The sequence below is a fragment of the Phalacrocorax carbo genome, chromosome Z (genome assembly GCF_963921805.1).
Source record: "Phalacrocorax carbo chromosome Z, bPhaCar2.1, whole genome shotgun sequence".
In the NCBI taxonomy this organism is placed as follows: Eukaryota; Metazoa; Chordata; class Aves; order Suliformes; family Phalacrocoracidae; genus Phalacrocorax; species Phalacrocorax carbo.
The window spans coordinates 15,773,946-15,788,744 of NC_087548.1; the positions used below are offsets into that span (position 1 = coordinate 15,773,946).

The 14,799-nt window shown below is 38.6% G+C and overlaps 1 protein-coding gene across 8 annotated transcripts in view; it reads right to left on the reverse strand.

The window, feature by feature from the left end:
• The window catches only part of CPLANE1 (ciliogenesis and planar polarity effector complex subunit 1), a 62,307-nt gene extending 47,817 nt beyond the window's left edge, over positions 1-14,490 (reverse strand). For 4 of the 8 annotated variants that reach the window (XM_064439472.1, XM_064439471.1, XM_064439473.1 and 1 more), the window contains exons 1-13: positions 14,367-14,488; positions 13,481-13,632; positions 12,456-12,591; positions 12,168-12,287; positions 11,080-11,306; positions 10,612-10,718; positions 8,845-9,001; positions 7,904-8,007; positions 7,557-7,739; positions 6,003-6,252; positions 4,799-4,951; positions 3,132-3,892; positions 242-426 (exon numbers count right to left, since the gene is read on the reverse strand). In XM_064439472.1, the coding sequence (XP_064295542.1) occupies positions 242-426; positions 3,132-3,892; positions 4,799-4,951; positions 6,003-6,252; positions 7,557-7,739; positions 7,904-8,007; positions 8,845-9,001; positions 10,612-10,718; positions 11,080-11,306; positions 12,168-12,287; positions 12,456-12,591; positions 13,481-13,561 (2,464 nt within the window). In that variant the 5' untranslated portion in view covers positions 13,562-13,632; positions 14,367-14,488. Of the gene's footprint in view, positions 1-241; positions 427-3,131; positions 3,893-4,798; positions 4,952-6,002; positions 6,253-7,556; positions 7,740-7,903; positions 8,008-8,844; positions 9,002-10,611; positions 10,719-11,079; positions 11,307-12,167; positions 12,288-12,455; positions 12,592-13,480; positions 13,633-13,757; positions 13,845-14,366 lie in introns of those variants that run through there. The other 4 variants (XM_064439470.1, XM_064439469.1, XM_064439474.1 and 1 more) reach the window with 4 other exon arrangements.
• Positions 14,491-14,799: the final 309 nt, after the last annotated feature.

Here is a 14,799-nt window from a genome sequence, read left to right on the forward strand (position 1 = left end):
AAGTCAATATAGTCTTTTCATTTAGCTCAACAAGCTCTAAAGATTATAATACAATCTATAGGTGTCCTGGGACAGGAAGTATTTAAGAGAGAGTTCTGATCAGAATTTTAAGGAAAGTCCTATTATTAATTTTTTTTAAAATTTGGTGATCAGTTATTGATTGTGGTTAAGTTGGACCTAATTTTCCTATTATTCAGTTAATCATGCAACTAACATTTATAGTTCTTTTCAAAGTACTAACCAGATACAGAATTAATCTTCAGATGTTGTTCTAAGGTCACTCCTGAAGACTGGAGGGTCGCTTGTATATGGCTCAAAAGCAATGAGATAACAGACTTCTCTTCTGCATTCTTGTTCGCTTTTCTGTTCAACTGCATCTGATACCAAACCACTTTCTCATACAACAGCCGCCATAGGACATTCAACCTGTAGCTCAAGAAGTTTAATAATATGAAAATCATAAAAAGTTAACTAAATCACATCCATTTCTTATCTTCTTAGTTATCCAATATATAATACAAAATATATTTTATGGTAACAACTACTTTCTTAACTTCAATAAGGACAAAAAATTAATCACTTTTTGCCTTGGGTTTTTTTTTGTTTTGTTTTTTGACCAAACACACACTGATTTTTCTGAATTTATGTAAATGCAGCAACCTACTTCAAGCATCCAAACACACCCAAAATGAATCCCTTGCTATCTAAACAATGGGGAAATGAAATAACCTAGATAAACCTTAGAACAGTTATCAATGTCTTTATAAACAAGACTGATTAAAAATACAATTAAATCATAACACATAACAGCAACGACAGGGAAACAGACGACTGCAGAGCATGTTTCTAGGGCTGGCAAGTCCCTGCTGCCCAGCACGGTACTATTACATGTACCAGCTCAGATATGTAATAAGCTTGCTGATACAAACAAAAATACATTGCCAGGACTTCTTTTTGAAGCTTTTTGCTTACACAGAACTGCAACACACCTGCACCTTCTTCTCCAGCACTACTGTTTCCATTATTAATACATACAGAGTCAGTCATATGCACAGTGATCAGTACCTGGACCATAATTAATCAAAAACATGGATTATTTTCTCAGAGACAACTGAAATTTGCCTATCAAATTTTCAACGGACATTGTATTATATTTTAAGTTTACTGAAGAAATGCATTTTACTGTAGTAAAATTAAATTTGGAAGTTACAATGCTTCTTAGGTTCTAAATCTCTGGGAAGGAACAATTTGCTTGTATGACTGACACACTGACTGATTTGAGTTCTGCAGTAGAGAAATAATCCAGTGATAATAATAAACTTTCCCCTTAGCTGGATTAACTTCAGTTTAAACTTCTTTCATGTTTATCTGTATATCTTCAAAGAAGAAATAGCTCTGTAATAAGTTTCCACACACTGGGTATTTTCTTTTTGCTCCAATAACACACCATATCCATAATCAAGGGCAAACTTTGGTGACTAAATTGACCTTGTAAATATATTGCATACGACCAGTCTCTTGACTCCATAGAGCTTGGAACTTCTGCATGGGAAGGACTGGAATGAGCAAAAAGCACTAAAAACATCAGCTGCAATAACCTAGACTGATACTGCACTACCAGACCTAGTGTGAGCTGTTACGCCACCAATTCTATCTGAACTGACTGGCAGTAATTAGTTAAGTCACCACAACCAAACTATATTTAACTATAGGTATGAGCCCTAATCTGTACACTTTAACAGATTATCGTGTATGTCCTTAAGAGTATGACACTGAAAAGAAACAAAAGGAACTTGTAATTACTGTTACAACTGAAAAAGGTTTTTGTTCTTCCAAAATACAGAATCACAGAATCATTTAGGGTGGAAAGGACCTATAACATTATTGAGTCCAACCATTAACCCCGCAGTGCCAAGTCCACCACTAAACAATGTCCCAAAGCACCACATCTACACATCTTTTAATCCCTTCCAGGGATGGTCACTCAGCCACTTCCCTGGGCAGCCTATTCCAACCCCGGACAAACCTTTTGGCGAAGAGATTTTTCCTCATCTCCAATCTAAACCGCCTCTGGCACAACATGAGACCATTTCCCTTTGTCCTATTGCTTCCTTTTTGGGACACTGACACTCACCCCAGTACAGCCTCCTTTCAGGTAGCTGTAGAGAGCGATAAGGTCTTCCCTCAGCCTCCTCTTCTCCAGGCTAAACAACCCCACTTCCCTCAACCTCCCCTCGTCAGACTTGTTCTCCAGACCCTTCACCAACTTCATTACCCTTCTCCGGACACACTCCAGCAGCTCCATGACTCTCCTGAACTGACAGGTCCAAAGCTGAACACAGTATTCAAGATGTGGCCTCACCAGTGCCCAGGACAACGGGACTGTCACTTCCTTACCCCTGGTGGCCACACTATTCCTGATACAAGCCAGGACGCTGTTGGCCGCCTTGGCCACCTGGGCACACTGCTGCCTCATACTGGCTGGCAACCAACACCCCCAGGGCCTTCTCCACCAGGCAGCTCTCCAGCCACTCTTCCCCAAGGCTGTAGCGCTGCATGGGATTGTTGTGACCCAAGTGCAGGACCCAACACTGAGCCTTGTTGAACCCTGTACAGCTGACCTCGGCCCATCGATCCAGCCTGTCCAGATTCCTCTGCAGAGCCTTCCTACCCTCAGCAGATCAACGCTCCCACCCAACTTTGTGTCCACTGCAAACTGACTGAGGGTGCACTTGATCACCTCGTACAGATCACTGATAAAGATATTAAAGAGAACTGGCCCCAATACTGAGCCCTGGAGAACACGGCTTGTGACCGGCTGCCAACTGGATTTAACCCTATTCACCACAACTCTTTGGGCCTGGCCTGGCTTTTTTACCCAGCGAAGGGTACACCTGTCTAAGCTGTGAGCAGCCAGTTTCTCCAGGAGGATGCTGGGGGAAATAGCATCCAAGGGCTTTACTAAAGTCTGGGTAGACAACATCCACAGCCTTTCCCTCATCCAGTAAGCAGGTCACTTTGTCTTAGGAGCGATGAGGTTAGTCAAGCAGGACCTGCCCTTCATAAACCTGTGCTGACTGGGCCCGTTTGTCCTGTGTATCTTTGTTCCCCCATGCAAAGGTCATTCATACCTTTTTTCTGTTTTTGCATCATAGTTTAATGCTTGAGGAGGCTCTCTAAGCAGAGATTTCAGTGAGCTGAATTGCTGAGTTTTACTCTCATCAAGAACTAGGAAAATTGGCACAGTGAGGGAGTCAAGTTCCACGACACTACTGCCATGAGGAGGTGTAAAAAAATCCTCATACTCTACTATGCACACACTACTTAGAGCATGCGAAACCATTTTCAAAAGACAGAAGCATGCCAAAAGGTTTTTTGAGAACAACTGATCCTGTTGCTCTATAAGCATCAGTTTTAAAGTTTGTAATGTCAGCTTTGCCACGTGCCCAGTCAGTCTGGCTCTTGAATGCCAGTGCAAGACATTTAAACACTGCTGAAAATACTTTAGGACACAATGCACCCAGTGAGTATTCTTCACAGACTTGTTTAAAGACGCATCCTCATTTAGCCAAGAATGTTTCACAAACTGAAGAAAGTTGAAAAAATGGATAATGCAGTTCACTGTGTAATTCAGCAACGTATCTTTCTCTTCCGTATTTTTTGAAATCCCTATCTGCCATGCAGCAAGAAGGTTTTTCTGAACAGAATATAGTTCCACTGATAATTCATTTTTCTCTTCAGAATTGTCTTTTGCATGGATAGTATCAAACATAGACGCAAATTCTAAGTGGCCTTGATCAGCTTTACCAACAAATGAATTGATTCTTTGGCTAGAGAAGCTGGAAGGGCTATTGCAAAACTGCTTTTCATCATCTGATTCTTCTTCATAATCCTAAATGAGACAAAAATAAAAAATCAACAGTTTAATTCAAGTCTCTTAAGAGAGAGCACAGTCTGCAAGGAATTGCTATTTAGTCAGTCTCATAAATGAAATCTTTATGCTTAATTAACCTGCTTAATGGCCGATAAGTTTAATTCACAGCAGTTTCATCTAGATCTTAAACTAAATGTGGCTATTTGGAATAGTTGTGCAGACAGAAATTAAATTACCCTACAACAAAGAAGAAAATTACACTGTAAACACAGCAGTACTTTTTTATACAAGAAAGTGAAACCCTGCCCTTTATTATTTTGAGGAAGAGTTTTTGCCAGATACCTATAAGATACAAAAGCCATTCAACAAAAGCTCAAAAACTTCAAAGAACAAATCAAAAACCAAAAGCATGAAACAGAGTTGGGAAAGGCTCCACAGTAACTTCGATCACAGAGCCATTCTTCCAAAAGACATGTATAAATTTTGGTACTAATGGAAGAATACTCTAAAACTGAGAATAAGTATCTTATTACTAAGGATAATATTGTAGTTCTTATTAATAAACTTTACAGCCCCAACCCCAGGATATTTAGTAATGTGATGTTATGTTTTATTATAAAGTGAAGCTAAAATACTAAACTACAGTAAACTTAAGTATATTAGTATGTATTTTTCAAAAACTTAATGCACTGCAGAAAGCAATAAGATGTTTGAAAATAAAAATTAAGAATCAGTTGAGAAAAATAACCATATTCCTCTCACCTATACAGAAAATGACAATTTAACCACTATTTAGTTACTTTAAATATACCTAGTAAGAGAAAATACACCTATATTAGTTGAAAAAAAAAATTCTTTACATTTAGATACCTTAAAATTAATTCATTTGCATAATTATATGTGGAAAAAATTGCTATTAAGTACCAGTAAATCCATGGTTTTCTCACTCATTTCTGTTGTGTCCTCTTCCAGGAATTTTGGAATGGTGGAAAAGATGGAACTTTGTTTTTGAGCGTGTTTTAAAAGACTAGCTTTTAAAGACAACAGTGATTGTAAACACAGAGGTCTCCCTTTAGACTAAAAGAAATAACAATAACACAAAACATATTATCTGTCTCTAGGAAGATCAAACCAGACACTTTCTAAACAAGACAATGGAATTAGTCTGTTCTGTAAAAAGCCTCAGTGTAAAAGTCCAGACAGAGAGTGAGAACAGGTCAGCAGGCATATGTTGTACAAACTACCATTTGACCATGCTTCAGGAAAGCAGAATCTTCTCAGCACCAGACAACTTTCCTTCATGCTGAAAGAATCTGTCTTCTTGATCCCTCAAATGATCCTACAAGTTTGCCAGTATGTAGGGCTTTCTTGCATTCTTACTAACAACATACATCTTTAAATCCTCAAATCTTTGACCACTCTCCCAGCTTATGCATGAATACTCACTTCTCCAAAAATCCAAAATACAAATTGAATTGGAAGAGAAGCTGTATACCATCACCAAATGCCAAAATTCTCACTTAATATCTTATGTGATTGGCAACAGTTGCAGGACCTCTTCCTTCAAAGGTTTCCCTTCTCCCAGACTTAGCTCAATTTAGAAGCGACAGAAAAATCAACAAAAATGCTTTAAGTGAGCTTTAAATTACAACCTCAGTTGAGGACCTAGGGGGCACATGCACACAGCACCATCGGGACTGTTGCTGACTGCTCTAAAACAGCAGCAGCCTAAGAGAGAGAGGTTTCACAGAATCCTTTCTGCATTGCTCTGAAAGGATGAGCTGGTCAGAGTGGCCTAATACCTGTCAACGCTCTGAACCAATTCTACAGATATAGAAATGCTGATATCTTTTACAATTCAGAAAGAATAATAGTGACACTTAAGACTGTCTCCTTTAAGACATTTTACTGAAATGTCACCCAGACATCAAAGGAATAAGATTTCAGAGAAAACTGTGTATTCATTGTTTTCCCAATCAACACTATTCTCAAAACAACTTTAGAATTCAAAAGGTATTTATACAAATATCACACTTAACTAAACTGAGGTACTTAAGTTTAAAAAGTATGCATTTTTATACACGTGAAGTTTTTTACTTAAGGCCTGCAAAATAATTCATAACTGTACCTTGGAGATCAGTAAATTCCGACGGATATTTTCAAGCCGTTGGGTTGAATCAAGCAAAAGGGATTTTATAAACCCTGATGGCGACAGGCTGTTAGGAAATCTAAGCACTGTTATCATGTATCCATCAGAGACAATGAGGTAGGGTAATCTTGGATGTGAAGCAACAGAAAATCTCTGCCTCATAAGGTCCCTTTCAGAAGCTGAAGAACCAAGGGACTGACTAGAGTCTTGACAAAAAGATTGCTGCTGTCTAAAATAAAGATACATCAAAAATATGCAACTATCATAGGTAATAATCATGTCAGAATAGAGAAGAAATAACTTACAAACATTTAATATCACTCACACTACTGTCCCAATAGGTCCACTCAGGAAATGTCTAAATTTTTATGGGATGAGCACTCTGGATAACACTATTTATGCTGGCAAGATGTCAGTATTTTGCTGCAGTGGCAACTTTTTAAATTTAAAGAAAAAGAAAAAGTAGATTCTAATAAAGCCATGTACGAAAAACAAAAAAAATCCCTCAATATCAGAATCTTAGTATTTCAGAATCAGTTCAGACATTCAACAGAAGTATTTTGTATCAACACATGTCTTCTCTTACAAAAGAGGGCTTAAAAGGTCTTTTCCCATAAAGAAATCACCCCTTACAAACTTCCAGAAAGCTGTGTTATGCATGTGTTCTAATATTAGCCCCATAATACTTCGAAATAACATGTAAAATTAATGTTGGGTTTTTTTTTTTTTCATTTCTTAATAGTCCAGGAATCAGATTATTTGAAAACAAAGTAGCTGCATACATTCAATAAATAACTGTAACTAAGATATTTTAATATATTTTAGTATCTTATTTTTCAACCAGACAGTGTAGGAAGATATTATAATGCTTTGAATGTTTTCATGAGATATTACATTTACACACTATCCAGCTTTAGTCACTTAGAATTAATAGGATTTTTAAGAAAATATTGAAGTTTAGATTCTATTTTGTTTTCTCTAGTTACTCAAGTTACTTTTAATAACTTTCAATTTATGCTAAAATGTGTTATCAGACATCCTTCTATTCTCCCATGCACCCAGCAGGATAATCACAAAATTTAGATCTGGATTACCCCAAAAAAACCTACTCAAAAAGCTAACCAGTCTTTTTTACAAGATCTGATATGGAAACATAATACGAAGTTCTACAGGTAAAGTTAAACAGTGAGCAGAGGAATACCGTTGTATTAAAATAAATCTGCATTTTTAGTACTTCTGTAAGTTTGCTTCTTACATCATAAAAATATCCCATTTTTATTAACTACTAAATTCAGGCACTTTTAAAAAACCACATCACAATGTATATTTACATTGTCACAATGCCAGTTTTCATCATGACAAAACCATCATAAGAAACAGAAGAGAACTATGAATTAGAAAGATATATTGAGAGGACACATGAAAAGCAAAAGAGTGAATATGAAAGATGAAGTTTATGTAAAATTGTAAAAAATATGTTAGTAAGATAGGATCATATGACAAGAACTTATAAACATTTTCAAACCTTTTTACCTGTATGTTATTAGTGGATGAAATGGAATAAACTCTGCTGGTCCAAATTCTACAGAGCAGCCAGAAGTAATCAAGGTCAGCAATTCACCCATACATGTCAATAAAATCAAAGATCCACGTTTTAACATGCAAGCCAAGAAAAGGTTATCAGGAGTCCAACTCATATCACCAACCCAGTAAGATCTAAAGTGGGCAGGAAAAAATATTTTTCTCTGTCAAATTTCTGTATCAAAAGGTTAGGTTAAAAAAAAATCCCAAATAAACCAAAAAACCCCAAACCAGCAAAAAACCCACCACAACACAAAACTAAAAAATCCACAACAGCAGCAGAAATATCAATTACTGACCTGATAAACTTGGATGAGACTGTGCTGTTCTTGGTACTACAACCTTTAAGGCTACTCAAAACAGTTACAAAATTCAATGTGTTTAAAAACAAAATCTGAGTTGCCTAGGAAAAAAAAAGGTACATGTAAAGAAAAGATAAATATTTTTATCAAAATGTCATTATTGTAAAAAACCAATTTCTATTAGCAATGTACAGTACATTAGCAACATACTAGAAACATTATTATACATCAAAGTGACATTGCACTTCAGTATTTATCACTGTTTAGAGTATTTATTAATTTCTATACCTATTTCTACATTTGAAGAACAATTAAGGATTATTATATACTCAATATATAATTCAATATTCTTTTTAACATATCTTTTTGTAAGACCCTCAAAAGAACGTAAGATCACTCTTCTCCAGTCTTGCTGATGAATAACAACTGGAGCTTTAAAGGACTACATCATCCCATCCAGGCACACTAAAGACGCTGGTCCATATTACCTGTCATCATTAGCACTAAAAACTACATTCAGATCTGGCCTCCGAGTTGTTAGAAGGAACAACATTATGAAGTGGGAACATAACCTCCAATACATGTTAGTCTGAGGCCTGACTGAGAATCATCCAAAATCTTTGCAGATACAATGCAGTAACTGAAATTAATTGATTGTTGTATTTGTTGGAGATCAGAAATGACAGAGTTTACACTGATTTCTTAACTGAGCAACGGCATTCAAAAATTACTATTTGTGGCAGAATTTTTTAGCTATGGATATCAATATGAATATAATCACATCAATAAGTATTATTATCAGTAAGATAATAAACCTATAAAGAAACATCAGTAAGAATGCTGAAAAATCACTCCTAAAAATTTGTTATTAAGTCCTTGTTACCACATCATTCAAACTGAACTAATAGCTTAAATGATGTACTGTCCATCATTCGTACCTTTGGATCAGTTTGATTAACAGCTACTGCAAGCAGAAGTCCATCCCTTGCAAATGCACACAGCAAAGCTCCTCTTGACTTCACAGACACACTATGAGGAACCAAGTTAACAAGAGAACAAGTCTGCTGTACCCAGTGGATCTGGTATGGCAAAGAACTGAGTATCAAAGATAAAACCAAGAGGTTACTCAGTTATGCTGAATGGTAACATTCATATATAGTAAAAAACAATGAAAGACAAAACCACATAAAGCATGAACAATTAAAAAAAAGATCTATTTTTCTTCAAAAACCTTACAAATGAAAAATATTTTGTATTTACATGAGTTTAAAAACAGTTTCTGAGCACTGAGAATTATTTTTATGGGACAGGAATTTCAACTATATGTATAGAACATGCAAATAAATATGGATGCATGCCATACAATTAAGGCACTTGAATTCTAGCCAAGAACAGCTTCCTCAGATAGTGTAACATCATCCAACACAAGAATACTCAGACTTCTGCTGCTGTTCAGAGCACGCTGCTCTTAACAAAAAAGTTGTGGATGCCCCATCACTAGAAGTGTTTAAAGTCAGATTGGATTGGGCTTCCAGCAACATGATCTAGTGGAGATTGTTCCTGCCCATGGCAGCGGGGTTGGACTAGACAATCTTTAAAGCTCCCTTCCAACCCAAAGCATTCTATGATCCTAAAAAGATTAAAAACATGATAGAAAACACAAGACAGATTCTATTTGGAAGCATGCCACCTAACAGACAAAAAATAAAGCATTAACATGAAAAAAAGAATTAAAGTATAGTAAGCAATTAAACTGAGTGATGGTGTAAAGAAATTACAAGTAACATGGCTAAGACATGTTAAAATTCCAGGCTGTAAGTACTATGGTGTGTATATATATATATATATATGTACTTCCACACAGAAAATGTTATCCTCTATTTCATCTTTTCTATTACCAGAAAGGTATTACCATGCTACTGACAAACTGAGCAGACTGGTGCTGCTTGTAGGGCAAGGAGGACATCATTACTAAGTTATATCAAAAGGGCATCATTTAACAAAAGCGGTTGTAACACAAGTGTAGGGCAAAATTTTAGCAAGTTACTCAAGTTACACCTGCAGAGAACATATCCATTTCAACTCATATATATGTAAACCTCACTTAGGAAGAGGAACAGACTACACATACTCAGGATTATTATTCAATTGCATTTTAAGTGATTGTATCAGTATAACTATTTCAGTACATGGTCCCAGCCCAGACAAAGAAATGAACACGCACACTCTTACATAGTCTAGGCATAAGAGGCAAAGAGGGGAACAGAAAACAAATAAAATATACAAATATGCATAATAAAGAAGAGAAAGAGGTATTCAGGGCATCCATGGCTGCACAGTACACACTAGTAATATAAGAAAAAGAAGAGAAGGAAACTCTACTAGCATGATGCAAAAAGCTGCCTCACACACACACACGTGTGTAGGCATGTGTATATATACATACATAAATGCTGTTACATTCACCACATTTAAATACTTGAAAATGACCATATATGTCTATATATGGATCACATATATGCATATATTGTCCATATCTGTATATATAATGTGACATGCTATGAACATACATATGCAAACATAAGTAGGTGCTTGTAACCATAGGCTAACTGGGCACCAATGTAAACGTGTTCAACTGCAGCTCCAAATCCCAGCTCAAATGCATGTCATAATAAAAATCCTCCTCTTAAGCTAATGTTACTTACCTAACATATTTAAAGGTATTTTCATGCCATCGAAGAATCAAAAATGTGAGCACCAAACATTCGCCAGAGTAAAACACAAAAGAGCACAAACAGCAATCACCCAGTATCTGTGGGGAGGGAAAAAAACCACAACCAAACAAAACCAGAACAAACCTAAGAAGCTGGTTTCATACAATTTTCTCTTTAGTGATTTATATATTTAGATCAATAGCTCTTACAATTCAGATAAAATAACATGACTTTGTCATTCAGAAGTTTAAAGGCTGGCAAGAATATTACTGGGCAAGATAAACTTTGATCTAATTCAGTATGGCTGTTCTTATGTTGTCATTACATCTAATACAAACCTAACTATTAAGCCTATACACAACACGAAAGAGGAAGACATCACTCTCAAAATTCACTATAGCTTCACTGGCGCTAATTTACCTAAGAGATTAAATGATTGCTTTAGGGCTTATTTTTTACCTCATTTTGTATGAAAGCAGCATGCACTCCAATTTCTTTCTCTTCAGTAGAAGGCACCATGACTGATTCATCAGGCAAAATCTGCGTCCAATGCCCAGATGAATTTTTATAAGAGCATGTATTTTCTTGTTCTGTGCTCTCCCACAAAAAGACACATGCTGTAGGAGTAGTTAGTAGTGCCTTTCTGCCATCTCCAGATACATACAAGTGCAATCTCATTAAACACTCTGGGGAAGAAACAAACATAAAAACAACACAGCAATGTGCCAGAGTACCTTCTGCTCCTCTGTTAGATTTAGATTTAAAATGAGAAGAGGGAAGAAATTCCTTTTCTTCTCTATCACAAGAAATCCAAGCTGTCACCTTAAATATCTTTCATTTCCAGCTTCATCACTGATAGCAGACCTTGGGCAGCAGCAATGTCAGATGGGATGCCCATTTTTATGCATTTTTATGAATTATCTTTCCCACAAGACTCAACCACTAGAGTTGTTTCCCAAGACTGTCCTTCCTGAAATCAATCTTTCATGAGAACTGTAACAAATGCTTAACTGCTCTACTACCTATTATCTTCAGCTCCTAAATACACTACCAATACTCCCTGAAATGACAGAATCATTTGTACAATACTTCACTTTACAACCTGGTATCAGTGAGATTATTCAATACATGACAATACTCGATACTTACGTTTGCAAATACATGCCTTTATACTGTTCTCTTCAGTTACCATTTATCATGAAAACCTACCTACAGAATAAACTTCAGATTATGTGTATAGGGTTTACAGAGCAGATGTACATCTGCTCTAAGGCACTGATAATCTAGTAAGGAATGTTGTCCTACAGTTAAAAATTAACCATTTAAAAATATTTACTGTATTTAAAAGTGAATTACTTACAGGAGGTTACTAAACGCAAAACCCTGTACCATTCAAGTGACAAAATGGATACTTGTCAAAGCTTAGCTAGCAAATTATATAAATCCAAAATAATGTGAGAATAAAGCTCTCGCACAATATCACTTAACAAAAGGAAAAGCACTTCCAGTCTATTCCATTTTTCAAAAGATTAATTCAAAAAACCTACCTTGTGCTGCTGCAACTACTTTCCTAGACTCTTCGATTGCTGGCACAATTTTCAAGCAGTCCTGATCTTTATTCCAAAGAAACAGTTCTCCTGTTGTAAGTACTCCTGCCAACCAAGCACCTGTGCTCATCAAGGGAGAGATGTTTTGAGAGGTATTATTGTGAAGTTCTTAGAATAACTTCCCTTCCATCTTAGGCACAGTTCTAAAGCTGACAGTGAACTGGCAGATCCCTTAGATATTTAGTTTATATATTTTTAGCTTATGATATATAAGATACTATACTTAACCATCTCTTGATGTTGTTAAAACAACTACATTCTTCAACAATGACTGCAGCCGAGGGATTTTCTTCTTTGTCTTCCCTGATGCCAGGTTAATTTCATGTATATGTTTATCATCTAGAAGAAAAACAGCCTCTTTTTCCTGTTGAGATAAAAAAGGGCATTTCATTTTTTCATACATTCTTTTCTATGTAAGCCTGCCAAATAATGCAAAGATAAAAAAATGTTAGGGAAAAATAATTGAAATAAAAATAAATAATGTTATAGCTGTAATTACAATATCAACATCATTCATTGGCATAGTTACTTTACAGTACAACATCATATTTAACATCAGTCTACACTAATGATGAATTTGGTTCACTATCAAACTGATTTTACGATCATTATTAACAAGTTCTTTGAAGTACCACAACTGAACTACCTGTCAACAACTGACAACACAACAAATAAGTCACAAGTTATCTCATCTGGTAGCATTTAATTTAGTGAGATTTTTGCCAGTGATTTCAACAGAAGAAGGAACTGGCCTTAAATGGTTATATACTTAAACTCAAATCATATATTAGACGAAAAAAAAAATTAGCCTCATTTTATCAAAAAAGCTGAAGAAAGCATGTCTTCAACACATGCAGAATGGAATGGGAAAAAAATTTTTGTTCAGTTTCCAAGAATGGACTTTACACCTTTACTTTAAAGGTTACAAAAAACTAGAACCAGCAAAACAACAATCTCATATAAGGTACAGGTCTTGGGGGCAGGCGGGGGGAGGGGAGGTTAATAAAAAAAAAAAGACTCCCCATTGTTTAGCTGAGAAATTTTTAGCCTCCAGCCTCAAGTCAATAAGAGAAAACCAAGCCATTTATTTCAATAACTCTTAAGTTATTGAAATTCAAATAACATTCAAATAACTTTCTGCGGCTTCTTTTACCCTCTCCCCCCCCCCCCGTAAACAGAAATGCAAAGCTTTATATCATTAAAAAACCTACTCTTTGCACAATTTTATTTAAATAAAAGTTCGTTACACTTACCTGTCCAATCCATGAGATGCGAGGCCATGGTTTTCTTTGCTTGATACATGTAGAGATGAGAACATCTAGCTTAATCTCCATTCTTACTAAACATCTAGGTAACCATTATAAAGAAAAGCAAACAGTGGCTTTTTCACGTATCTGTAGAGAATCTGAAGAAAGGCAAAACAGACAAGAAGTTTTAATTATTTGGGGGTGGGAACAGAGGATGGGAATCTAGACACAAACTCTTCCTGATACCAGCTTCCTGCTGAACCGGAACAGAACTGATGCTTACCTGTACTCCCACACTAAACCAGCTACTTTCACTCACGTAGCTCACGGGCTATTTCCAGTTCAGCCGTGCAGATCACATGCCTGTTCCAGAACGAGCCGGGAGGAAGGAGCCGCAAGACCAAGTACCTTGCTAAAAGCTCGACTAAGAACGCAGAAAGCGAGGAAACCACGCTTGCAGCCGCTAAGCGCAAGGGCTCGGAAACTGACGCGAAGCCCCGGCGGGGCTCCGCGGGCACGGCGGCCGGGCTGCGCCTCAGATCCCACCGCAGGCCCCGCAGGGCAGGCTGGGGCGCCCCTCCGCGGGCCGCGGCGGGGGGACGCCGTGCGCCCACCGCCTCACTCCCAGGGGGGGTTCCTCGGGGGGCGGCACAGCGCCCCAGGCGAAGCGGAGCGCGGGCGAGCCGCGTCCCCTTGCGCGGGGAGCGAGGGCGGGAACGGACCACCCTCCCTCCCCCGCGCACCACCCGCAAGGATCCCCCCCACCCCGCCGCTTCTGCCCGCCGCACGGCGGAGAGAGACGGTCCCTCGGGGCGGAGACGGCTCCTCAGGCCCGCTCCAGCCCTCGGGACACAGACAAAGGCGGAGGGTGCCTGTCCAAACCGCCGCTCACCACAGCCGGCAGAGGCAGGGCGCCAGCGGCCCGCCTCATCACCCAGGAGCCCAGACCCTGCCGCCGCCCAGGCCGCGCTCACCGCGGGACCACGGCAGCAGGCAGCGGCCGGGCAGCGCAGCGCGCAGGCGCGAGGGCAGCCCCGCCCGGCCGGCTGCCTCCGCCCGGCGGGCGGCGGGGCCGTGTGATCGGCGGGAGGGTCGATCAGCGCAGGGCAAGGGCTCCACCTACAGCTGGTCGAGTTACCTCGCCGAGCTCAGCGTATGCCTTCCCGCTGCTCCCCCGCCTCTGCGCCTGCCGGCGCGGCGCGCTGCGGGGAGGGCCGATGCGTTTGGAGAGGGCTGACCGGGGAGACGTGGCGGGCACGTCTCCCTCAGCGGCGAGAGCCGGCTGCGGCGGCAAACCAGGGGCAACAGAGCACACCGCTGAGGTT